General features: G+C 40.7%; 1 protein-coding gene across 2 annotated transcripts in view; it reads right to left on the reverse strand.

Annotated features, from left to right (window-relative positions):
• Positions 1 to 25,312, reverse strand: part of trim33 (tripartite motif containing 33) — a 32,585-nt gene that overhangs the window by 2,720 nt on the left and 4,553 nt on the right. For both annotated transcript variants that reach the window (XM_072681454.1, XM_072681453.1), the window contains exons 2-18: positions 17,241 to 17,359; positions 16,895 to 17,042; positions 14,368 to 14,500; positions 13,342 to 13,458; positions 11,637 to 11,751; positions 9,766 to 9,912; positions 8,015 to 8,132; positions 7,288 to 7,571; positions 7,007 to 7,183; positions 6,002 to 6,211; positions 5,749 to 5,887; positions 5,512 to 5,575; positions 4,327 to 4,477; positions 3,640 to 4,046; positions 3,407 to 3,530; positions 3,182 to 3,256; positions 1,662 to 1,814 (exon numbers count right to left, since the gene is read on the reverse strand). In XM_072681454.1, coding sequence (XP_072537555.1) covers positions 1,662 to 1,814; positions 3,182 to 3,256; positions 3,407 to 3,530; positions 3,640 to 4,046; positions 4,327 to 4,477; positions 5,512 to 5,575; positions 5,749 to 5,887; positions 6,002 to 6,211; positions 7,007 to 7,183; positions 7,288 to 7,571; positions 8,015 to 8,132; positions 9,766 to 9,912; positions 11,637 to 11,751; positions 13,342 to 13,458; positions 14,368 to 14,500; positions 16,895 to 17,042; positions 17,241 to 17,359 — 2,681 coding nt within the window. The remainder of the gene's footprint in view (positions 1 to 1,661; positions 1,815 to 3,181; positions 3,257 to 3,406; positions 3,531 to 3,639; positions 4,047 to 4,326; positions 4,478 to 5,511; positions 5,576 to 5,748; positions 5,888 to 6,001; positions 6,212 to 7,006; positions 7,184 to 7,287; positions 7,572 to 8,014; positions 8,133 to 9,765; positions 9,913 to 11,636; positions 11,752 to 13,341; positions 13,459 to 14,367; positions 14,501 to 16,894; positions 17,043 to 17,240; positions 17,360 to 25,312) is intronic.

Raw genomic sequence — 25,312 nt, forward strand, 5'->3', positions numbered from 1 at the left:
AAATACAGATTAGTTTAAAAGAAGTTACTGAATAATAACTCTGAAATGATGTCCAGTAATAAATCACCCTTAGTAAACCTCTCAGATTTTTATTTATAGTAAAGATGTCAGAATATGCAATGAGAGTATGATAATTATTAACTAGCAGAAAACAACCAGACTCATGTTGTTCCTTTTGCTGTTTGTCATTAAGAACCCTCTAACCACAGGAGTAAAACCAGAAGACTGCACCTGCAGCCCCAATGCTGATGGAGGTGAAAACACAAAGAAATGGACAGTCAGCCAATCAAAATAATAATAATAAAACAATATTAAATTAAACTAATTTATATTAAACTAAACAAAATTTAACTAATTTATTTCCAGCCTACTGGCAAAGATGAGCTGCAGCTAATTTTACATTTGCTATTGTGTAGTTAGGGCTGGTTTCCTGGGCAGAGTTTAAGACTAATCCTGGATTAGTGATCTTTATGAATGGAAATCCTCTATTGACAGAAAAACATAGTTCAGGACTGGGCTTGATCCCTGTCTGGGAAACTGATCTTAACAGTCATAAATACTCAAACGTTTTCAATTTGTTTGAGATTTCTGAAAGGATGCATGGTTTAATACAGTTAGATCCATTTTATTGTGGTCATTAAAAAAAGCCATATGGCCCATATTTTGTGGTGCTCCAACCCAGCTGACAACGCATGAATAGAGGCAAAATGTGGACCACCTGTGAGCCCCTGAGGATCATTTTGAGAAACTTATTACATGGAAGGTTAAGTAAGCTGGGTTCTGGTCTAATAAACAGAGATTACAGAGATAAGAAAAAAAAAAAAAAATCTTAAATGGTATTAATCATGTTCACCTTGTCATTTTGGTCAGTATTAGGCCCGTCATGATAAATATTTTGTGGACAACATATTACCCTAGAAATAATTGTCATATAAATGCCATTTTAGGACCAATTTATAGCACTGATATAATAATAAGATTATAATGATAATAATAAATAATACATAAATAAAAAATAACAATGCAAATAACTTTTTGCATGAATATTGCTAATAAAGATACAAATAAAACTACTGCTTTTAAAACAAAGTCAGCAAAAAATGTTGGTCATGTCCGTATATTTGTACAATAAGTCAATAATGTAATTATCGTGACAGGCCTAGTTATCATTATATGAAAATGTATGATTTGATTCCCAAATGACCTTCGGGAACTATGAAAACTATTTTCATATTCAAATGAGACACGGGGTCATCTGAATATAAACGGTTTTCCTTAAAACAGGTTCCATTAGCCAGCCAAGGCTTCTGAAAACCCTCAAAATTCACAGGCAGTGTGACAAGAACGACACAAACTTCAATAAAGCAAAACTCTGCTCAAAGAATAAAATGGCACGTGTGTAAGTTTAAGGGGAAGGTGTTAGTACGAGAGCTAAACAGCCAATGTACACGATTCACAAATGGTGTCCAAATACTCTTCGCTTGTTAGTACAGGTGTGTCGCAAAGATAAAGCCTGCATGGTGCTGCAAACGCATGCGGACCACACTGCCTGGTTACCATGCTGCTTCCAACACCAAAACAGACACTCAAACTCTGGCATGCAACAAGACCCCCGCCCCCACCCCGCAACCCACATCTGGTGTGGACATGCGCTCACTCACCTCATTGTACTTGGCACAGTTGCTAAAGACCAGACGGACATCATACACAAACTCTTTGGGGGTCTTATAGTGCTGCGTGTGCCTCAGCTGTAGTTTCCTCTTCACAAAGTTCAAATCCATGGGGTGCTTTATGATCTTATAGTAGTTGGGAACCTGGAAAAGAGACGGAGACCAGAACATTAACGTGCCATACAGAATTCAGCTACAAACAACAGAGGATCTAATCCAAATTCAAGAAGCAGGACCTGTTAGTTAGCCACATAAAACTTTGAGCACCCAGGTCAATGAAAATCACTCAAGTCACAAAAACGCATGTATATACATTCACCTATTCAGGCTAGAGCAGTTTAGCCCCAATTATTCTACGTAAGGTGTATTCTAGACTCTCCTGCTTTTGAATAAAGCACATATCATTGCACCTCCATTTTTGCGTTTTTTCATGCTATGACAATTTTAATTTACTTTGTGTCCAAAGTTTATAATGAACAGACCAATAGAAATCCTCCAAAATGACTTAAAATCAAATCCTTTTACATTGACTTCCATTGAAAATGATTTCCCTCCCCCTTCTCCTGTAAAGTTGCTATTCTGAAGATACAAGGTTTTTTGCGACAGTGAGAGTTACAGTGACAGTTAGTCTACATTAGTCCTTTTACACTTGGTCCACACCAAGGACCGATTCTAGATTCGTTTGGGTGAAACAGGTGCCATCAGCCAGCCAAGGCTTCTGAAAACCCTCAAAATTCACAGGCAGTGTGACAAGAACGATACAAACTTCAATAAAGCAAAACTCTGTTTTATTCACTAGACTCATTTGGGTGAGGGGCTCATTATCACTGGTTTGTTTTACACAGAACAGCGTCATTTTAACGTCATTTCTTTGAGCACTTTGAGCCTTTACTGTTTGTCCTTATTTTAGGGCCAGATTGTGAAGAACAGCTTGCTGAACACCTGCAAACAATGAGCCGTTCTCAGAGGAGAAGGTTTTCAGCCGTGCAGGAGGTAAGCTGAAGCAGTCACGGGACAAAATATGTACCAATAGCACAACCCTAATCATGACGCCGGGAGCGGCGAGTTTGCACCCCTGCAGTGGACTGCACCAGTAACGTTTAAGCAAACCTCAGACCACCAATTTCAGGAGGACCAGAGATCGGTGCCCTGGAGCACTCCCGGACTCAAAAAGCGCTTTTACACTTGACCAAACCCCCTGAACTCTCAGAGCAAGTGGAGCTGGGGCCAGAAAAAAATGTCAGAGTGAAAATGCCCTTAAGGGCAAAGTAACAAAAACAATAAAGCCTTCAGTGAGCATGTTTTTGTAAGCCCTGCCCAAGATTTAAAAAGTACATCAGCTGTACTCAGCTAAAAGTCAGGAATACATCTGTATTTCCAAGGTAAATGTCTTATAGCTATTTAGAAAAATAGGACACTGTATAAATTCACTTTATGCAGTCTTACTCTTCGCTGTTTAGTGTGGGAACCCTAAGTGTGGTTAGTCACGCAAGGTTGATAGGAACGCTTACCGAGGAAGACACTGGCTCCTGAAACTCTACACTCAGCTCATGACAGAACAAATGGAGCAGCAGACGCTCGCATCTCTGTTAAGAGTAAAAAAAAAAGATTATTAATTTAAATCAGATGTTAACAATACTGAATAATGTAGTGATTTCCATTAAAATAATCAGTATAAATCACTGAAAATGAAAACTGTGGACAAGCTCAGGATCATCTTCTGTAGCTGTACTCACTCTCTGGTCCTCAGGACTCAGGCCTCGCTCACTCTCTTCCTTCTTACTAGGAGGGTCATCGTCGCAGTTATACTCCATCTCTGGACTGGACAGATTTCTGCAGAATGTGCACATCCAGTCTCCACTGTATCAGACACAGAGAGAGAGAGAGAGAGAGGGGGGGGGGGTTATAAAGTGTTAAAAGGTGCTTTATGCACTTATTGCATCAAGCATGTTAGTTCAGCATCACCAACCTGGGTAGGGTGCGCAGAGTAGGGATGTGGCAGGTAATGTGGAAGACTTTAGGGCAGCGATCGCAGCACAGGAGCTCTCCTCCGTTCTGACAGACCGCACACCAGTCCTCATTCGGGTCATCCTCCTTTCCCTCTGTGCTTGGCTGGCTGTTAGCATTAGCCTGTGAGCCGCTGCTCCTCTGGAAGCGGTGTGCTGCTGATGTGGTCTGCCCCCCAAAGTCTGTTCTGCCATTGGTCAGAGCAGTGCTGCTGTTTGTGCTCAGTTTATGCATGCTGCTGCACGACTGGTTCTGTGGTTCCATTTTGACGTTTTCCCCCAGGGTTCTTAAAATGTCCTGTACAGATCCGGTGGACACAGAACCCAGGACAGGGAGAGGAGGGGTTGCGCTAGCCTCTGGACTGCTCATCTGTACAGAGGGAGGGGAAAATAAAAAGTGCAGTTTAAGAGGTGAAACAGGACCAATATAAAAAGGACCAGAGGTCTCCGGCCTAAATGAAAAGTGTAACCCCCACTATTTTGGTTAACATGCCTACCTGCCTGTTCCAGTGGTCCCACAACACTTATGTAAGATTATTCAGTTTTTAAAAATGTGGAAACCTCTTTTTGATGGTGTATCTTAGGGTGTATTCATATTTTAACACAATGTAAAGAACTGTTTCTGGGGGATACTAGAGGAGTTACAGTACCATGCAAGCACTCCGTCTGCCGTCTTTGCCCCGTTCAGTCTTGACGTTGGCCCCAGAGTATCCACACTCCTCCTCCACTCCCGGTTCTTGCTTGACCTTCACCTGGTCGACAGCTGTGCTCCCAGTCCCTGACCTGCCTGCAGACCCACAACTGCAAAACAAGCACGCGCACACACACTTAAGTTTCCCTTTTCTAAAAATGTTATTCCCCACTAAAGACCACAGAAAACATTTGAAGTAGGTAGTATTTCTAAGCAGTTCGGAGGCAAAGTGTGTTCCACAGAGTAACAAAGCACTGATTTTATTTGCTGCTCTGAAGCACTGGAGTGTTTCTCAGGAAAGTCAAAATAGACCAACATGAACAAAACAACAAAAACAGACACAACATACAAGTGTGTTTCGTAATAAAGGGGAATTAAGCCATGATCACACCACAGACTTTCGCCTGGCTATTTTCGTTGGTGGTGAGGAGCAAAATCAGGCGAGCATAGCCCTACTGTTTTTGTGTTGGCTAAAACTTCCATGCTTAAAAATCACCTAGCACAACAAACTGCTCCTGAAAGCGGATTCCTTTTCGAGTGAACCGGCTCTCTTCACTTGCATTCACATTTATTTAACTGCGTAAGTTTCAAAAAACGCCTGCTAAACTAAATAATTAAGGATGTAAACATTTAAAAGGATAAAGGATAAAGGATAAAGGTGCACGTATTCGTCACTGTACAGTGTGGACTGTACAGCGAAATGTGTCCTCCGCATTTAACCCATCTGGTAGTGAACACACACTCACACACACACACGTGTTAGGGGCAGTGAGTACACACACACACCCAGAGCGGTGGGCAGCCAACTCCAGCGCCCGGGGAGCAGAGAGGGTAAAGGGCCTTGCTCAAGGGCCCAACAGTGGCAGCTTGCCGAGCCCGGGAATCGAACCCACAACCCTGTTATCGATATCCCGGCGCTCTAACCGCTGAGCCACCACCCTTTGGGGCAAAATCCCACGTCCTACAGAGAGCCATGGTATTAAATGTTACCAGAGGTGGTGAACAGAATTGAAGGCCTCTAAAAGCTCCCTTATAGAAAACATTATTACTATTTGAAATGACACCAATATGCTGCCTCATATGAGACCACATGAAATACCCCTTTAATGTTGCAGGATGCTGCACTGCACAATGCACCAGTTACCTGCCACGACTTCCAGTGCTAGAGGAGCTTGACGGCCGGGCTGGAGTCAATGAGTTTGATAACCCTGGACAAGAGAAAGCCCAAAACACAAGGTTCAGAGTTAAGACCTATGATTCAGAAAACATTTAGTTTACATAACCGATTTCCAATTTGTTGCCAACTAATCAATACTAAAACATCACAAGTACTGAAGAAAAGACACCTTTCTTGTTTATTTAAATTGAACGACGACGATACCTGATGATCCTGGTGAGTGTGTGGAGGGTGCCGGTGACGGGTTAAGATTATTGGCGGTTGCCAGAGACGGCTGCTGCGTGCTTGCGGAGATGTATCGACTTAGGATGTTGTCCAACGTGCTGGAACCTGCATCTTCCAACTGAGAAACATCAGATAATCAATTTCAGTACAGCAAAAAAAAACAAACAAAGGAACAAATAAACAAACAGACACATGTAACAGTAACACATGGTATGCAGCAGCATGAGTATACCTGGATAGGGGGAATGTCAGGCAGGCAGGGCAGGTTCTCAGGGTTGGTGACTGAGGGAATGAGTTCAATAGGCCCCACCACAGGGCTGGTGGGACCCCGGTGGCCATGAGTGCTGGCCATGCTGGCGCTGGTGGGGCTGGTGGGGTTGGCAGCACTGACGTTGTGTAGCGATGCCACGGGGAAGGGGCCCGCATGACCAGGGTTGGAATGCTACAGGGGGAAGAAAACATGGTCGCTTTCAAAGGGAGGCAGTGGAATAGAGCTGTGTATTGGCAAGAACCTTGGCAAGACATGCTACACATGATCATACAGGGACTGAGATTAAATATATACTGTGTTTGAGAATTGATACAGTTTGGAAAGCATAAATATCATGATACTTCCATATATCAATACTTTTACACCCTTATTGTGGAGCAGAGTTAAAAAAGGTGACCCGTGGAAAACATAGTCCCATCATTTTAAGAGACATATAAATTTCAGTTGACTAGATCAGGGTTTCTTCACCCAAGCCTCAGGGTCTACCAGATGGTCCACATTTTTACACTAGAACAGTGTTTCTCAACCCAGTCCTCAGGGTCTACCAGATGGTCCACATTTCTGCTCTGTCCAAGCTACAAGCAGGCCTCAACTGAGCCATATAGAACACTAAACCCCAGCTAGAAGTAGTGTAGTAGGAGCTAAAATGAAGACAAATGTGCTCTAGACCATTATAAGGTAGTGCTGATAACCAGAAGCCACTGAAGCACTGCTGATTTTTACCTTCAAGAACATATCAGACTCAACTCAGCAGCAGATCAGTCTTTCATAGCGTAAATGAGGTTTTCCTGTCACACCGATTTAAGGCCAATTGGCCCTACACAAATCCAACCCCACCCTAGGAGTGTCCAGTTCTATGTCTCAAGTCTGATGATCATATGCCCAGAGTCTACATCCAACACAAATCAAAATGCTTCAAAAGAAATGAACATTATGGCTCTAAAGTATAGAGAAAAACACACTGACCCGTCTCTGGAGCTGTGGTTGCATCATGGGATAAGGTTGCCCGTTGAGGCGCGGCTGGGCCACGGGCATGCGGCTCTGTGAGCTTGTCATGCGCAGGTGGTGGGGAGGGGGGTACATGTGGGAGGAACCGTTTACCCCCTCTCTCTGCATTGACTGCATGCTAATGAGTCTTGGAGGCTGAAACACAAATTATGCCAATTAAGTAAAGCTGTTTTTAAACTATGACCTTATCTATTGTAACAGCACTAACCACTTCAGAGCCTCCCAAGCACCCTCCTCACCTGCTGCTGCATTATCTGAGGTGGTCCTCCCTGTCTGGGATGCTGAGACATCTGTGAGGCAATGCGCATCTGCTGTTGGATCTGCTGCTGATGCTGTTGCTGCTGATGCTGATGCTGATGCTTCTGAGCGAAAGCAGCCTGCTGCATGTGCTGCAGTCGGAGTTGCGCCAGGTTGATCTGCCCAGGGTGCTTCCCTTGGTTGTTGTGTCCTGGTGAGATCTGCTGCCCCATCATGTTTGGAGGGTGGGGGGCTGGTGGCGGCACCTTCTCAATCACCAGGTTACCTGAGGAACAGGAGAGAAGATACGGTGTAATTGGAAAGAAGACAGTCATGACTGCTTGAGTAAACTTTAATTAATCTTAACTGAAGTGCAGCTTTGAAAGAGCCAGATGGATGCACCCATTTACATGAATTTTTGTGTAAAAAAGTTTAATTAAATCTTTATTTATATAATTAATTCTTATTTATCTAACACTGTATTGTGGAAAAAAATGAAAAGACTATGCTTTGGTTAGGTCTGGTATGTTTTCTTTTTTTTAACTAGACCATTTTCAAAATCATTAAGAGATTACACCGTTACTGTCGTAAGTAATACGATAAAGACTGTAAGACTGGCTTCTTGGCTCTTATTTCACAGCATTGCAGCAATCACTTTTTGGATTTTCTAATTGTTACAGCGGAAAACAGTTGCCTTGCATAATGACTCAATTTCTTGTTTCTTTTTACCAAGGTTGACGACATTCTTGGCCCAAAAGGTCGGGTCGCAGAAGAAGCGGACAGCTCCATTGGCTTGAGGAACCGGGTCAAGGGGAACCTTTAGGATGTGCCGCAGCTGGTATGTGATCTGCCACAAGAAGGTAAAGGAAGTTTGTCAGTAAGCAGCTTACATGCTTCTAACTTTTTTAAAAAAGCACTTTACATGCATATACAACTTCACTGTTAAGCAACAGGGGAAGAGGGAAGGAGGGGAGCATTTCTACTGGTTCATTTATCATGAAATTTTGACACAATGGAAAAAAACAACTGCCAAATTCCAGTTTTTGCCAAACATGAAAAAGTGGCAAATGGGGATGATGTCAGTATGCGACAACAACTTTATATAGATCATGGCATTAGGTCCACAGTGATAGCCACATAATTGATTTATCATACAATATATGGACATGACTAGTATTTTTTGCAGACCTTCATACTAGCCATTGTATTTACTTGCATGTTTGTTTACATAAGATAAGACAGAACATTATCAATTGTTCTGTCAGATATGCAATGACCAATGCATCAAAAATCCATGTAGCAGCAGCAGATTCTTTAAAGCTACCATTTCAATACTCCATGTATATACTCCATGTGACCATCCTACAGTTACTAATGTGTAATTACACTGGAATGAAACATTTAGTTGATCAGCACTGACATCCTTGATATAAGTGATATTATGCATCACAATAAAATCTCACAATTTGATAAAATATCATACTGAGGGTAGTAGGTGTTTTTTTTAACAAACACAGCTTTTACAAATATGCTGCAAACTCCAACAGCCAGTATAAACTGCCCCCCCTTAGAAACTCTCCCTCAATTATTTTAACATATTAGTGGCCTCAAATGATCCTAAAATGACAATAATATTGTGTATTGTAGTTATTTCTGGGACAATATATTGTCCAAAAAATAAAAAAAGCTTCTGTAACAGGCCTTTATAGTATTAAGGTATCTTGCAGGACACCATGCATAATGTTCTACATTTGAAGTCCTTGAGAACTATTATATACTATAGTCTGAGCTACTGTTATGTGCTTATATGTACTTTTATGAGAGGAATAAGGTGCAGCTAAAGAGAGGAAGGGCCATATACTCTTCCTAATCTGCATATTTCATATTCAAATTTTCAGTATATTTCAAATTACAAACACTTTCAGGTTAGCACTAGGGGCAGCGTCTAAACTAGAATGTACAGACATTGAGGTGGAAAAGGTCACATTTTCTAGCTCTTCGTACATATGTTAATATCTAAACATCATCTGACAGCATGTTTGGGAGGCATCCCATCTCCAACGCTTCTGCACAGCCAATCAGCATTAGCTCAAGTAACTCAGCTAGAGATGATATTCTAAAAGTAAATGGGAGTTAAATACTGTCAAAAAAAATGAGAATGCAATCAATTTAAGCATCCTGCAGATTTTAAGACAGGTCAAATCAAGAATGTCCAAATGCAACCAACTGAAAAAGAGGGAATGAAAAAAACTGAATGTGAAAACACAGAGTCCCACACTCTAAACACAGCCTTACTGATCTGAATCCTGCAGTCAAAACACAACCTTACAGGGCGGGTCACTGGGACGCTAAAGTCTAACCTAGAGCTAAAAAAAAAAAGAGCCATCAAAGGAGTAATTTAGGGCAAGATGAGGATTAACGCTGGGCACTAGCTGCAATCCAGCTGCCTCAGGGTGGAGCAGGGTGTTGGGGTGTCTTACCAGTCTCTTGCTGTAGAGCAGTGCAGTGCTGCTGCCATTGCTGATGGCCCAGTGTGTGAAGCGCAGCACATGTAGGATCTGCTGTGCCATTAAGTTGATGTCCCGCTGTTGGCTGAACAACTTCATGGTGCGCTCCTTCGTCACGCTCTGCAAAAGCAACAAAAGCAGAAGTGAAGAAAGAATAGAGTGTAGAAAGAAGGGGGGGGGGGCACCATGTACAGAGTCTCCGAATCAAGCACCTCGACAATCCCAGGTTCAGCACAAAATAAGAAACGCAGTTCTGTAAACCTTAAAGAATCAAGAGACTGTCAGGGTATTTGATTCCAAGGCAAAACTTCCATTAAATGTTTTTTTTTATTTAACAGAAACTATGACAAGCCTCACTATATATTATTATTATTATTTTAACAACATTATAACTAAATCTAATATCAGATGCTGGAGTGCTTAGAGCTCCACTCTTAACCTTTATCAGCTTCTATCACTCACTTTCAGCTCAGAGACATTTAAAAAAAAAAAAAAAAAAAAAAAGTAAACAGGAAGCCTGTTGGGTGATGTTTCCACACCTCTCAAGTTCAGTCTTAGGGCATTTAGACACCTAGAATTTGTTTGTACCCTCAAGAGCACCAAAATGTCACAACACATCGAGTGACAGTTTTCTCCAATTATTGGTCAGACCTGTCCAGGATGGGAGTGAGAAAGTAAATACAGGAGGAAGGTCCTGTGATCCAGACTAGTGCAGACTGTGCAGATTTTACAGCAACGGCAGAGACAGCATCCGTTCATAGCTGTAGTAACGTTTATACCACCGCTTAGCTCAGACTTGCAGAGCACACCTGATCAAGCACATTTGGAGTTCATTTGGGACCGTAAGCGAGACTGAGATCACCTCTTCTCAAGGGTCTCAATGCGGGTGTTTTGGTCTGTATCGGATGGATTATTTTCACCTGCTCAAACGAATCGCACCACTCAAGTCCCATTTACCTAGACCCAAAAGTGCAGGTTTGACTACTGCCTCTGAAACTTCCTTTCTACTTCTCATCATCCAAGCAATCCCAAACACATTAAATAATGTTGAGGTCTGGTCTGCAGTGGCAAGTTAACTTGATCTCTGAACATCAGCAGCTTCTGCAGTCTTGCTCATCCCTACCGCTTTCAGACCCTCAGCGCAGAGTCGTCTTGGGAAAGGATGGACGGATGGATGAAGCTGAAGCAAGAGTGGAGCTTGAGGTCTTCTCTCTTAAAGATGAATGTGCTGTTTATCTTATGGGTGGTTTTTGGTTATTTACCAGGTCTTGCATGGTTGTTAGGGGTCACACTGCTTTTTGAACTTTTTTTTTTTCTTACTTTCCTTTGACTGTCCCGTTCCTCACGCAAGTAGATTATCTTCTATCTAATCTCCTCTAGAAACACCTCTACTAACATGACTCACTTCACCATAGTGATCAATTTGATTGGAAATTAAATAAAGAGTGGTGTATGATTGTTGCCTAGTACTGCACACAAAATATGAGGAGTTGATCACATGACTGATCTTCTAGTTACAAAAGAAGGTACCTTATTCTCACCAAAAACACAGCCATGTAGACACTTAAACATAAAAGTGCTACAAAGGGGTTCTTTGAGCTATACCATCAAATTTAAATCTACATTATAATATAATAAAAACCTTTCAGGCTCTTCAAATTCGCAGCTCCTTAATAAAAAATGGTTGCTCACTGAACCAAAAGTGGTGCAACTATGGCATCGCTCAAAGAATCCTTTGCAGCATCTTTAATTTTAAGAGTTCAGTAGTATTTAAAGCCAATAAAAGTCAAACTCCATATAAAACTGCACTGTATTGCATTTCTGAATCGCTGCCACTGCCATACCTCCAGCTGCTGGAGCAGAGACTTGCCCTTCTTGTTGATTTCGTTGATAAGAGTAAACACTGCAATCTTAATCTCATGCTCGACCTTCTTGTGTGTCTCTGTTGCTTCTTTCAGTCTGCCGAGAGAGAGAGAGAGAGAGAGAGAGAGAGAGAGAGAGAGAGAGAGAGAGAGAGAGAGAGAGAGAGAGAGAGAGAGAGAGAGAGAGAGAGAGAGAGAGAGAGAAAAGGGTCAAGGGTCTTTACCTCCCATCAAAGAAGGCACAAAATCAGCCAAGAGACATTGACAAACAAGCCTTACAAATGGCCCCTTTGTAAACAAACGTAGCACCGTATTTTCCTGGTATACCACCCCGTGACACAACTCGTGAAAGGCTTAATAATCAGTTGACGAACTCAACCACCGGGTTTACAGCAGGGCAACCGTAGTATGCTTCAGCCCAGCAGGACTGCAGTCACAGACATGCGATTAAATACATCCCTCAGCCCAGGGAATGCTAGCAATGAGGACATATTTACACAGGCTGATGCTGAAGCCCTCAAATTAGACTACACCTTTATTTTCTGGAGGATGTGCTGTTTATATAGATAGCATAGATAGCTGCCTGTGTAGTACACACAGCTATATTTATAGGCCTGTATTGTGGTAAACTTGGGAAAGGAGAGCAAAAGCAATAAGCCAGATGTAGTGTGTAAACACTGTTCATACACTGTTCCAAATGTACCAGCCACCCCCATACAAAAACAGCCCACTCTGGATTAGTCGTTTTTTGTTAAAATCATAAAACTTCATTTGCGTATGCCCACATATTCATCATAGAGCAGTTTAGTCCCACCTATTTCACACTAAAGTCATAAGGACTGATTTTTAAATATGCAGCATCCAGTGAGAACAGAGCTAATTTACATTCATCAGTCTTAAATGCTCAGTAACAAAAACAGTCCACCTAAAGCACAAAAAGAGGTTAAATTCATATTCAAGAAAAATATGCCCCTTTTAAAACATGTCTGCCCCTGGGACTCTACAGTCGAGGAGTGTAATTCACATTTACACCACTGCTATTAATACAAATCATGCTAGGAGCTCCCTCTCAGCTGTACACAGGCATTTCTGGACAAACTGAAATATACAGAAGGGGCATGTGGACTGAAGCTGTAGAGTGATTTTACAGCATTTCACACAAATATGAAGAAAGTTCTGGCTAGAGCTCCAAAGCCCCATAGTGCAGGAGCAGCAATCTGGGCCAGAGGGGGAATGACCGACAGTATTCTCCCTGTTACAGTCAGTGGAGCATCAACAGGAGTCTGAAGCTACACTGCTGTATGAGGTTGCTTAAAACGAGGTGGGGAGATTCAGAAATATGGGGCAGGGTTGGACACTTAATCAAAACCATAATCTTGCCCATGAGGATTATTTAGATTTTTTTTATGTCTCCTTAATGTGTTCATACTATCCTCTTTAAAACATACTACCGAGCCAACTGAGCAACTCAAGCAGCTTACATAAGTGGTCATTAACCATAATTAAGGTAAAATGCTCAAACAATCATGATACTGATTTAAGCTCTACTACTAATTTCAGAATTACAGATCAAATTATCTGTACATCTTTTAATCCATTTATCCATCAATAATGAAAACCACTGCAGTATTCAGATGAACCACACCATACATTTTTGAGAATGTGAGGAATCTGGCAGCAGTCTTACCTGTTTTGCACCTGAGCTGCAGAAAACTGTACAAAATTTTTCTTCTCCTGCAGTTTTGACATGAATGTCTCGATGATCCCTTTCTGATTTTGAAAGGCTTCTTCTAAGAACTGGTACCTGCCATAGACAGCAAAATAAAAACTATTAATAAAAACATCATAAAATGAAGGTACATGCAATATGAAATCATTCGCATGTTGTCTATACATGGTCCCAAAGAACTGCAGGGTGAACTGCAGTGAAGAGAACTCCCAGAGATTTTCATTTCATCTCATTTATATCTTATGAACAGTATATTGCCAACCCAGAGTTGCTGCAGAGAGTGGCTCTTGCTCAAGAGCTCAAATTGTTTGAAAGGCTCTCCTGAGCTCAAATGTACCTGCTAGTTTATTACAAAATATGATTTTAAATAAGCATAATTTACTACTTTTATTCTACTACTGGCAACTTATAAAGCTTTATTAAACTAGACTAGACCAGGTAACTTATGCCTGCATTCTTTCAGCATAACTAACTTGTAACCTGTAACCTTGCAGCAGTTGCCAGCATATTAAAATTAATCAGGCCATAAACAAACACCACAACTAGCAGTGAAATGCATTAACAATTGTTTGATCATATAAAATAACTAAAAAAAAACCCTGATGACAAAGAGAAAAGGTTTCTAATCATGTATTAATAAATATATGCAGAAATAAATAAAGAAAATATGCAAGTGTGCAAAAATTGTGTGTTGAGTGTAAGAGTATAACAACAACTTTAGCATAGAGCATTAATGGCCCATGTTTGTGGTAATCCATTTTTGTGTCTGACAATAATCATCAATAATGAAACTGCGGCATTATCCCAAGAGTACACCAGAGGGAGTGCTGCACTGTCAGATGTTGGTACTGGTGTGCTGATCTAACTGCAGCCCACCAGTGGCAATATCTCTCAGCACAGCACAGCACTCCCCCTTATACATTATTGAGCAAGTGATAGTGCAGCTAATATTAACCATGATGAAGAAGAGCAGTGTCGACTGACCTGTGTTCTTTGTGCTCCAGCAGCTGACAGTCTCTGCAGGTCAGTTTGTCACAGGTCTCACAGAACAGCTTAAGAGCCTCCTGTTTGTGAACTGGGCAGAACACGGTCCTCTGTCCGGATGAACCCACAGAATCTGCAAACACCAAGCGCACAGTTCAAACAGGATCCGACACAGATTCCCATGCAATCATTTTAGTTTGTGGGTAGCTGGAGGGAATACAGCATGCACAAAACTGGAAATGTCATCACTTGTAAACTGCCATTATCTGATCACACTTTGCGGCACCAACCAGCAAACCTGTTGTTCTGTGAGTCTCTCTCTCTCTCTAGATAGCTTGATCATTACCATCCTCAATGATTTAACTCGTGATAGTAACACTACGGTATTTCTCCATAACCCAGACTCATACCAAACATGGACAGACAAGAACCTTTATTGCTACAGCTGTGGCAGGCAAGTGGCTGTAGTAATAATTATGCATCTCTCTGACCAATTAGTGTGGTCTCCGTTGTGCTGAGCACAGCAAGAGAAATGGGGGCAAATACAACAGCAGGCAGCATTAATGACAAAAACGTCTAAACTAATGTCTACAAAACATCACTCAGCAAAAAACAAACAAAATAAAAAATAAAAAAAACACTTGCTCACTCTTTGATCTCTTTCACTTTCTCATTGCCAAACAGCCATATGTTTCAACAGTCTCCCCCTTCTAGACCTGACCAGAACGAGGAAGACTGTAGGCGAGTTAGCAATAATGAAAACAGCATGGGCCGAGCAACTGACTCACTCGAAACTCTGCCTGTTGCCATAGAAACTGTGTTAGGATCCCCAGCCTGTGAAACTGGGGCCAGATCTACCACAGATGGAGATGTCTGAGCACTCCTACTATTGGTCAAATCATACTGTATATAAAAAATAAAAAAAGGTGTGTGTATTATATATACATACACACACTATATATGTGCATGATAAAACTGATTTTGAGCATTCAGTGAGTGTAACACTGTCTCGTCAACATTAAAGCAAGACGTTTCACCACTATCCTGACCACTGGCAGCGTTACAGCGGATAATTCTGAAAAATAATCCATTTCTTTTTGGTTTAAGGTCAAACTGCGCAAAGTGTACCGGTCTCTAATCACCGCATTTGTTCCAAGACCTCCCCCTGACTCTCACTGGTCCTAATCACCACCTTGTTTGCTTTGAGACCTTCCGCCCCCCACCTCTGATTGGTCCTAATCAGCACTTTGTTCTGAGACGTCCCCCTAGCTGTGATGGACTCAAATCACCATCTTCTTCTGTCAGAAAGACCCTTACTGTGATTGGTCCTGATCACCATCTCGTTTGTCCCGAGACCTCCCCAGACTGTGATTGGTCCTAATCACTGCAGCAATTGTTCGGAGACCTGCTCCTGACTTTAACTGGTCCACGGTTGCGGGCGACACTGCAAAGAGCAGGTGTCGAGCAGTGCTGGTGGGCAGAGCTCTGAGCTCTTTTCAGTTAGTATACTTTGGCAGGAGTAGCAGCACGATCTTGCATAGCTCTTCATTTGAAGGACACGGCTATTTTAATGGGGAACATAGTAGGGAGGAACAAGACTATGATAAAAATAATAATACAAGCTTCACAAATTGTGTCCAATTTCCCTTGCAATGACAAGACTGGCTTTTTTGATAGGGGGCGCTCAATATTTGTTTTTTGCTGTATGTTATAGACAAATAAAAGGTAAAGGTGCACGTATTTGTGCGAAATGTGTCCTCCGCATTTAACCCATCTGTGGTAGTGAACGAACACACACACACACAATAGTGAACTAGGGGCAGTGAGTACACACCCCCAGAGTGGTGGGCAGCCAACTCCAGCGCCCGGGGAGCAGAGAGGGTAAAGGGTCTTGCAATGACGACTGTTTTTTTTGATAGGGGGCGCTCAATATTTGTTTTCTGCTGTATGTTATAGACAAATAAAAGGTAAAAAGGTAAAGTTAAAGGTGCACGTATTTGTGCGAAATGTGTCCTCCGCATTTAACCCATCTGTTAATGGCCCAACAGTGGTAGCTTGCCAAGCCCGGGAATCAAACCCACAACCTTGTTATCGATAGCCCAGCGCTCTAACCGCTGAGCCACCACTGCCCCAAATTCCACACCATCGTGATTTAATCAATCTCCAAAATAGCAGTAAAATACCAATGAAAAGTTAAGATTTTGGTGCATTTCAACTGGACCATTCATGACAATATAAAGAACTGCCACACTGCTAACTGGTCCACATGTCCCTAGATTATGTCAAAATGTGGGAAAACAGCAAAAACGGTGGTGAAATTACATATGGATGATCGACGGATCATGTGAATGCCTTCATTTATTCAAAATACATAATGTGCATCTATGATTGGTTAAAATGCTCACAGCACACAATACAACATTCATACCCATGACCGGTCAAATGCCCATGTGCCCTTTCTGCAATACCACGATTGTGAAAGCACAGGCTGTGTGGGGGCGATATTCCGTCCAGGCCTGAAACTCACCATTGGAGACCTCCTCTTTTTTACGTATTGTATGATCCTTGGTGAACTTGACCCTCTGGTGTGCCTCAATGCAAGTCTTGCATAGCCATTCCCCACACTCCACACAAAAACCAATGGCGCTGGCATCGTCTTCGCAGCTGGTGCATACCTGCATTGTTACAAGCAAACATACAAAACACACAAAGGGCTTTAAAATAGGCTGGGAAAGCTCATGCAGAAGGCCTGAACTGGGGCTGCACGCTCATGGCCATTTCTTTGTGTGCGACACATGCCGAAATGCTCAAAAGGCTGATAAGCCACCCAACATGAGAAAGTGGACACTACTCAGGGCCAGACACGCTCTCACCTGTGTGGATTTCTCTGTCGAAGTGCTGGAAACTTCTGTGGTATCCTTCACAAAGTAATTGTCCACCATGTCGGTCTGTTTGTACTCCTGGTAGCAGACTGTACACCGCATGACATTCACTAGAGTTGAGTAAGAGAACAAAACAAGGAACAAGACAGTGAGACACTGCTGCTGGGACATGTGCAGCAACTCTAACCTAGGGTGACCTCACTGATCTACTTCAGGTCTTCTGTAGTCATCAGGAGATTACGCTCCTTTAAGATGAGAGATATAAGAACAGCAGACAACACATTATTAATATTAGTTAATAATAATAATAATAATAATAATTAATAATAGTAATTTCTCACAGGAATAGGAGAGTTTATATGGTAGAAACTCCAGATCCCATTAGAACAGATGCAGGTAAACATAAATCCAGTTTGAAAAATAAAAAGTAACAAGAATTTCTCATTTTGAAAAAAGTAGTAGAGATCTTGTGAGCTAGTTTGAAGAACAGAGCTTGGTTCCAGGTTCCTCATAGACGGCCCAGCCCAGCCAGCACAGCGCGGATTTGTGTGGATCAACTCAATCACCAGCTCACCTGATTTAACATCATTAAGCACTGATTAGCCAAAGCAGGTGTTGGATGAGAACTATAAATAATACTAGACTCCAAGGAGGAGACCTTCGGAGATGTTTTAATGAACACAGATGGCAAACTACCACTTTTTATACAGATTTTGTTTGTGTTGATCATAATTAGTGTTTCACTGAGAAAATCAACACTTACTGCTCATCTAAGCAGCTTTTTCATTCTAATTTTCGCATGTGTTTTTCACAGTACTAATATATTACATATACACATACATATATACAAGTCCCACTGGTAATTACAAAGCAAGTACTACTTACACACTAAGGCAAAACAAAAACCTCAGTTCAGCAGAATCAGTCCTCCACAAACTCTTAATAATAATAATAAGCTCAGTTAAATTAAGCTTGTTAAACTGAAAAAGTTTGAAGTTGGCCAAGTAGAAACTCTAGTACATGTGACCAAAAGCTGGTAAACACTAAAGGCCTGTGAGTGAGTCTATACTTACTTTGTCCTCAAGTTATACATCAGCTTCATAGACGTTGGTGAATAATTTATAGTAGTTACTGGATAATTAGTAGTTACTGAATAATAGGTCTGAAAATTAACAGCTGGTGTAGTGTAATGGGCAACAACACCGCCTTCCCCATGGCAGACAAGGGTTCAACAGCTAGGCAAGGCCACCACACCACACCAGGAACAGTCCTTGGGCAAGACTCCTCACACCAGATTCACACACCTGTGTAACAGGATTCAAATGTATATCGCTCTGGACAGGAGGGTCAGCCTAATGCCATAAATGCAAATGTCAAATGCTAGAAAGAAAGTCTAGGGTTCAAGGTACTAGGGCGGTATGCGCACTAGCTCCCTTTGTTTTGCCCAATGTGTGCTTGCTATGTGCAATTATTCGTACAACACAGCTCCATTCAGGTATTACGTGTAAAATCTCGATAAATTAAACAACTTAAAGACGGACTATAAAAGAGGAATTTAGAAATACTCAGATGACACCACCAAATTAAGTTATCCCAGTTAATAGATAAACCTTGCATAGCAAAATCAAACAAAACCTGCCTTCCTTCCACACAAGCAACAAAATAATCAAATATAGGCAGCGAGAACTAAAGGATAATTAAACAGAAAAATCTCCAAATGAAGGAAATCATTAACGCCCCATCTGAACGGAGTGGGAGAACAGAGCCTGAGGCTCTGGACTGCACATTAGCTCCATTTCACAGTGCCAGCTTATGTTTAATTTATAAAAATAATCAGATCTGATGAAAAAGATTGTTCATGAGGTTCTGGCGTTCGCCTGCATCGGCCGAGGCGGACTTTTCCATTTTGGGGCGTTCTCCGATCTAGAGCACAGGCATCAGATTAATGTATTCATAAAACTAATTCAATTTTATTTTAATCTGGTTTTGGAATCAGATGCTGTCTGATAAGACCTCCTCCCCACCCCCACATGCCCACCCATCACCCAGCCCCCCCATCCTAATCTCCTTGACACGCCATCAATTCACTTCCCCCATCTAACCGGCTGCGGCCAGAACTGGTTCAAGCCGGTTGGATCCTGTTTGCACTGGCTCCTACTGCATTCAGCCAGTTCCCCCTAAAGCCCCAGCTGCACAAGTCGGCCAACGATTGGCTGGCGAGAGCAGCTGAAGTGAGCCACTGTGGAGAAGTGGTCTCTCTCTCTCCCTCCCTCCCTCTCTCTCTCTCTCTCTCTCTCTGCTCTCCAAGTGCAGGGCCACTGCAGTGGATTTACTCAGTCCCTTCATTAACTGGAGGCGTTGGGATTTTGCCCAAGTCACATCTGCTCCATAAAACACCTCACACAAAGTGGTGTGGTCTGACCGAATAATGACCATAGTCAGCATAAATAAACAGTTTATGATAATATGGAGAGTTAATCCAAATAAATCCTGTTCTGAAAAAGCTTTATTCTGAAAATAATCCACTGAAATATGAAAACATGGATCAATATAAAAATATACACGACTTTCACCATAATCTATCTTTTTAATTTGCACAAATGCAAATTAATATAATTATAAATATAATTATATATATGTACCCTTTTATCTGTCTAATACATTTAGAGTCCCCTAGTTTCCCTATTTGTAGCATCTCTTATTTAATTCTGTCTACCAAGTGCCGCTCAGTATATTTAGCATACCTCTGTATATACACTTCTGTATATTAGTGCTATCCTGCTGTAGAGTAAATATCTAAGCCTCACCCCAAGTATTTAAATGCATGAAAGTAAGTCCTGACATGTTTTGAAAATGCCAAACCTTGACTTGATTTATATCACCAACATCCACTAAATGTTATTCATTCTTATGTATAACTGGGATGAACATGGTAGCTATAAATCACAGACCAGACCAATCAAATATGAAATTGACAAGCTAGAGAAACACAGGGTTACAGTCAAGATGGACACTTGGGACACGTCCCAAATCTCTGAAATCTCTAGTCAGGAAAGCTGTAGCTCATATGGGCACAGTGAGGAGAGGGAGACAAGAGAGATAAACCAACAGAAGAGAGACTTGAAATTAATGACTCAAGTATTTGTCATTTACAAAGACCATGAAATATAAAGATTCACATCAAAGCTAGACTATATTATTAGGCCCTTATTTCATCAGCTGTACTTGCTACTTTATTTCTTTGATTCTCTCTTTTGGAAAAGCTAAACAATTGAATTAGGTCTCATTTAAGCAGAAATGTCCCCTAGTCTAAAAATCGCCACTAGTATACACTGGTTAAATGAAGGTAAAGTAAATAGCGAGACAAGAAATAAGAGAAGAGAGACACAGGAAAGTCGGAGAGAGAAAACTGGCCTAGCCAGACTCCAGTGGCCTTGACAAGAGTGATGAGGGGTGGCCAAGACCTCTGAAGAGCACCAGGCTGAACACATGTGAGAGGTACGCTGTGTACTGCGCACTCACGCATTAGGCTAAATGCACATGGCATTACATTAAGAACTGGAGACTGGACTTAATGTATGCAGCATCAAAACCAATCAATCCAACCAACAGATTCAAGGGCTCTGGCCTAGTTTTCAACCCGGCCTAGTGCCTGATTAAACAGTAGAGAGCAGGATTCTGGAGGATTCCTGAATTTGTATAAGTGAATTACAGGATAGCTTAGGGTGGAGATCATGGGGTGATTTTCAGAATTTATTCAGATTATTCCGATTTTTCAGAAGTGATTTTTAGAAGTAATCATTTTAGAACGTCAAAAACCTAAATTAAATTAGAGAACTTTTTAATACACTCTAAAAAAAATAAAACGTGCTAAAGGGTTCTTAATGGCATCGCTCAAAGAACAACGCTTGTATTAGATGTGAGTGTAAGGAACCTTCACATCAACTCACTAATCTCTCTTACAAGAAGGTTCTTATTGAAACCAACAGTGGTTCTTCCAGGCACCGCCCAAAGCTAGAAGCTGTTAAAACCATGTTTACAATGTTCTAGACGGATTACTTTTACAGTAATTATTAAAATACTTAAGATACTTTAAATACTCCCACAGTTACTGATGTGTATTAATTTTTAAGTATCAGTATTCTTATTTTTGCACCTCAATCATACTCAACTCCATTAACAGCAGAATCCACACAATGGCCTCTATCTACGTTGCTGTAATTCACTAATTTAACTGTAGGAACAGTTCTACTGTGTAATGAATGTACTGTCATTTGGCAAGATGTTCAATCCTTCAACTTTCAACACTTTCTATTCTTTACTAAACTATAAAAGTACCTGGTTCACACTTTTAGGAGATCTGTAATGTATTTAAAAACAACAACCAAAAAAATTAAGTGCAGGTTCAATCTAATAAACATTTGGGGCCAGTTTCTCAGACCGGGATTAAGCCTAGTCCTGTACTACAGAGCAGCCTGAACGCAGATTCTCCACTGAAAAGAAAACAGTCAATGACTCTGCTTAAACCCCATCTGGGAAACTGACCCTTCACTCTTTTAAAAACAAAAGTGCTACAAAGGGTTTTTTGGGCGATGCCACAGAACAATTTCTAGATTAAGGGATGTGTGAAAGGTACAATTGAGGTTTTTTACACTCACATTACTTTAAAAAAAACTGACCTTGGTTATTTTATGGTTATTTTGTGGTTATTTTATGGCATGAGCGATTTTATTTCTTTTTGCCATCATTTAATATCGAGTATGGCGGAATATCTTGCCATCAGTACGGCAATTAAAACTCCTGTATTGTGCAATCTCAATCTGAACGACTGTGAGGCCTTCCTGCACTGTTCAATTAACCTAGTTTGTGCCACTTGAGGAACACATCTGTATTAACCTACACAATCATTTGCTTACAGCAGCCCTCCAAGATCTAGATTAGGCTTCAGCAAAGGCTAAATAGAATATTTACAGAGTGAAGCGTCCACTACAGTTTTCTCAGTGAGGAACAGAGATTTTTGGTATTTACTAACGTTCCTCAGGGTCAGCTGAGCTCATTAGAAAGAACTCACCCTGCTTCACCTTTCCTAACGTAATAAAAAACAACTATCTGAAGCGTAATAGTCGTCAGGTCACTGCTAAGCCCTAAATTGGATAGCAGGGCTATTGATAGTTTTGATATTTGCATTGGCTGATGCTTTAAACATGTTTGCTAATCGGGCCTAAGGGAGCTAAAACTGCAGAGTCTGTTGCACAGCTTTACGCAAGTTCAGCACTCACAAATAAGTGCTTTACACCGGTGTGAATTTGGAAACGCAGAACCCTCAAGTTATAAATGTGTACATAAACACACACACAGGTACATATTGTATAACAAACTTAAAAACTAGGGGTTCACTGAAAAGCCAATTGCCACATGCAGAGACTAGGATAGAAACCAGCTGTATTAGCTTTAGAAAAACATAATTACTTACATAATATTTACCACAGTAAACTACAGGGGCCTAAACCTTCAAATATCAACACACTGGTAGTCACAATAATCAGGTTATCGACTTATTGTACAACATATGGACCTTGATCATTTTTGCAGATCCCGATATTGCCAGTTGTGTTTACTTGTGTGAGTTACAGCCTGTCATCCTGTTTTGTGCTGTTATTTCTGTTTGCTGATCCAAAAAAAGATCAGATCCATGATTTGAGATTTGCGGACGCGTTACTCAACGCTAACAGCCGTTTTCCGCAAAGACGACATAATTCCAGCCAGAAAGTTTGAAAGAGTGAATCCAAACGGACTAGGGGTCAAAGCCACATTCCACAGCTCACATTCTGGCTTTAATAAAGATGAGCAAGGAGATCCCTTTAACGTGAACAAGCTGGTTCATGTCGACTTTGTTTAAAAAGATTGGTTTATTTTATTTTTAATATTTATAATTACTATTCCAATTCTTAATTATCAAGCATTAACTGCTCTTAAAAAGGGTTTAATCGTATTATGAGTTTGTATAATCATCATCATAGAGAAGTTTAATGAGCCTTACAATGACAATAATATCACCTACTGCAATCATTTCTGGGACAATTTTTGTGGAAAAAAAGAAGAATAAAAAAAAATATTAAAATATAGTGAAAGGCCTTACCACAGATCAAACTTTGACCATCAGTCCAATGACAATAACCCATCTTCAAGTGTTTATCTATGGATCTTGACGTCAGTGAACATGAGATAAACAAACGTCAATTTCCTCTTTCAAATTAAAAACACTGATCCCTCACATTTTAACCAATGTTTGCTGAAGCTTAAGGCTGTATGAGATTCCTGATGTCCTCCAGCTTTCCCAAATTCACTCACTATTAAATGACCAAAGCTCAGTAATGACGACACTCCTTAGTCATACTTTGTGATTCTTCACCATTCGAAATCAACCCTGGCTCACCATGGCAGCCGCAGCATTATCTCTATATCAGTTAAACACTGCTACAGTCCGTTTATAGTTACGGATAACTATGGTAATGATGTACTCATGGTCACCAAATTTATCAGGCACCACAGTCTTCAGTTTCGTGGTCAGAGATATTTTGTTACCACGTCCTTCTCGTCTTGCCCTGCCACTGCTAAGGACGGCGGCCAGCATCTGACTAGACTGATAGATTTACAACAGAAGGCTAATCTTTGTTAGGAAGTGTCCCTTTCAGTGCACACCCTCACCAGATGTGCGGAGGATTACAAAAACATGATTGTAGACTCGGCATGAATAATCAGGCCTTGCGCCAGCAGGTCTGGCAAGGAGCTGGTCACTGAAGGGGCACCAAATTGGCAATTTTCTTGTTGAGGCTGGGCGATATGGTAACAATATCATAATCACGATATAAAAATAAATAAATATATATATATATATATATATATATATATATATATAAATATATAAATAATATATATATATATATATATATATATATATATATATATATATATATATAAATAATATAAATATATAAATAATATAAATATATAAATAATATATATATATATATAAATAATATATATATATATAAATTATATATATATATATAAATTATATATATATATATATATAAATTATATATATATATATATATTTGATGTAATTTTGACTAAATGACACTGTCCAAATACTATCCCACTCAAAATGTGGCTGCATTCCATCAAATTAAACAGCATAAATTACACTTTTTGTAATGAAATGTTCATAAGCACTTACAATATCCAAAAACACATGCCATGGATCACAATAGCAGCATTCATCACATACGATAGATGTGTCCCATTGTCCACCTAGTCAATCCATCAACACATGCTTGGTGTCTACAACTGTGGCCTTAGTTTTGCAGTTGAGCTACAAGCCTAATATAACATCTAATGTAGATCGGACATCTACATTAGCCTTGTGGTATCACACATACATTATTTTTATATACCACCAGATTTCTCCAGAAGCCAATGATCCAACATCATAACATTCATACGTCACAACATTAGAAATGATCGCTTTCTATGAAAGACTGGAGTAAAATAAACGATACTGTGCAGATACAATCTTCCTCTAGTAGATGTGTCATGCAAAAACAGAACAGTGCAGATGTTCCTGCTATATCAAGCAATCTGTAGCTGGATGGGTATGATTTAATGACACTGCACATCCTGCAATGCAACTACTGTGCATGCAGGCATTTCAATGACAATGCTAAAGTGATCAGTAGGTGGTGTTTGCTAGCTCAATACTCACTGTACTGGGCTGTGTGATGTTCACTTGCGAGTGGTATCAGAGTATGTAAGTTTTTTTAATATAATTCTTTTTAAATAGACTGGCAAGGTCAAGGACAGCAGATAATAGAGCAGGGATTTCAACACTGGGTTCTGCAGCCAATAGTGAGGTCCATATTGTCCTCTCGCAGTAGCATCCTGTGACCATAAGCAACGCACCACACCTCAGCTCGCTGAAATATGCGTCATATGATCTGACCAGCCCCCAGGTTCGGCTAAATTACTGGCTGATCACACTGTAAGGATTATAAATAAATAAG

This window comes from Salminus brasiliensis, chromosome 6 (genome assembly GCF_030463535.1).
Source record: "Salminus brasiliensis chromosome 6, fSalBra1.hap2, whole genome shotgun sequence".
In the NCBI taxonomy this organism is placed as follows: domain Eukaryota; kingdom Metazoa; phylum Chordata; class Actinopteri; order Characiformes; family Bryconidae; genus Salminus; species Salminus brasiliensis.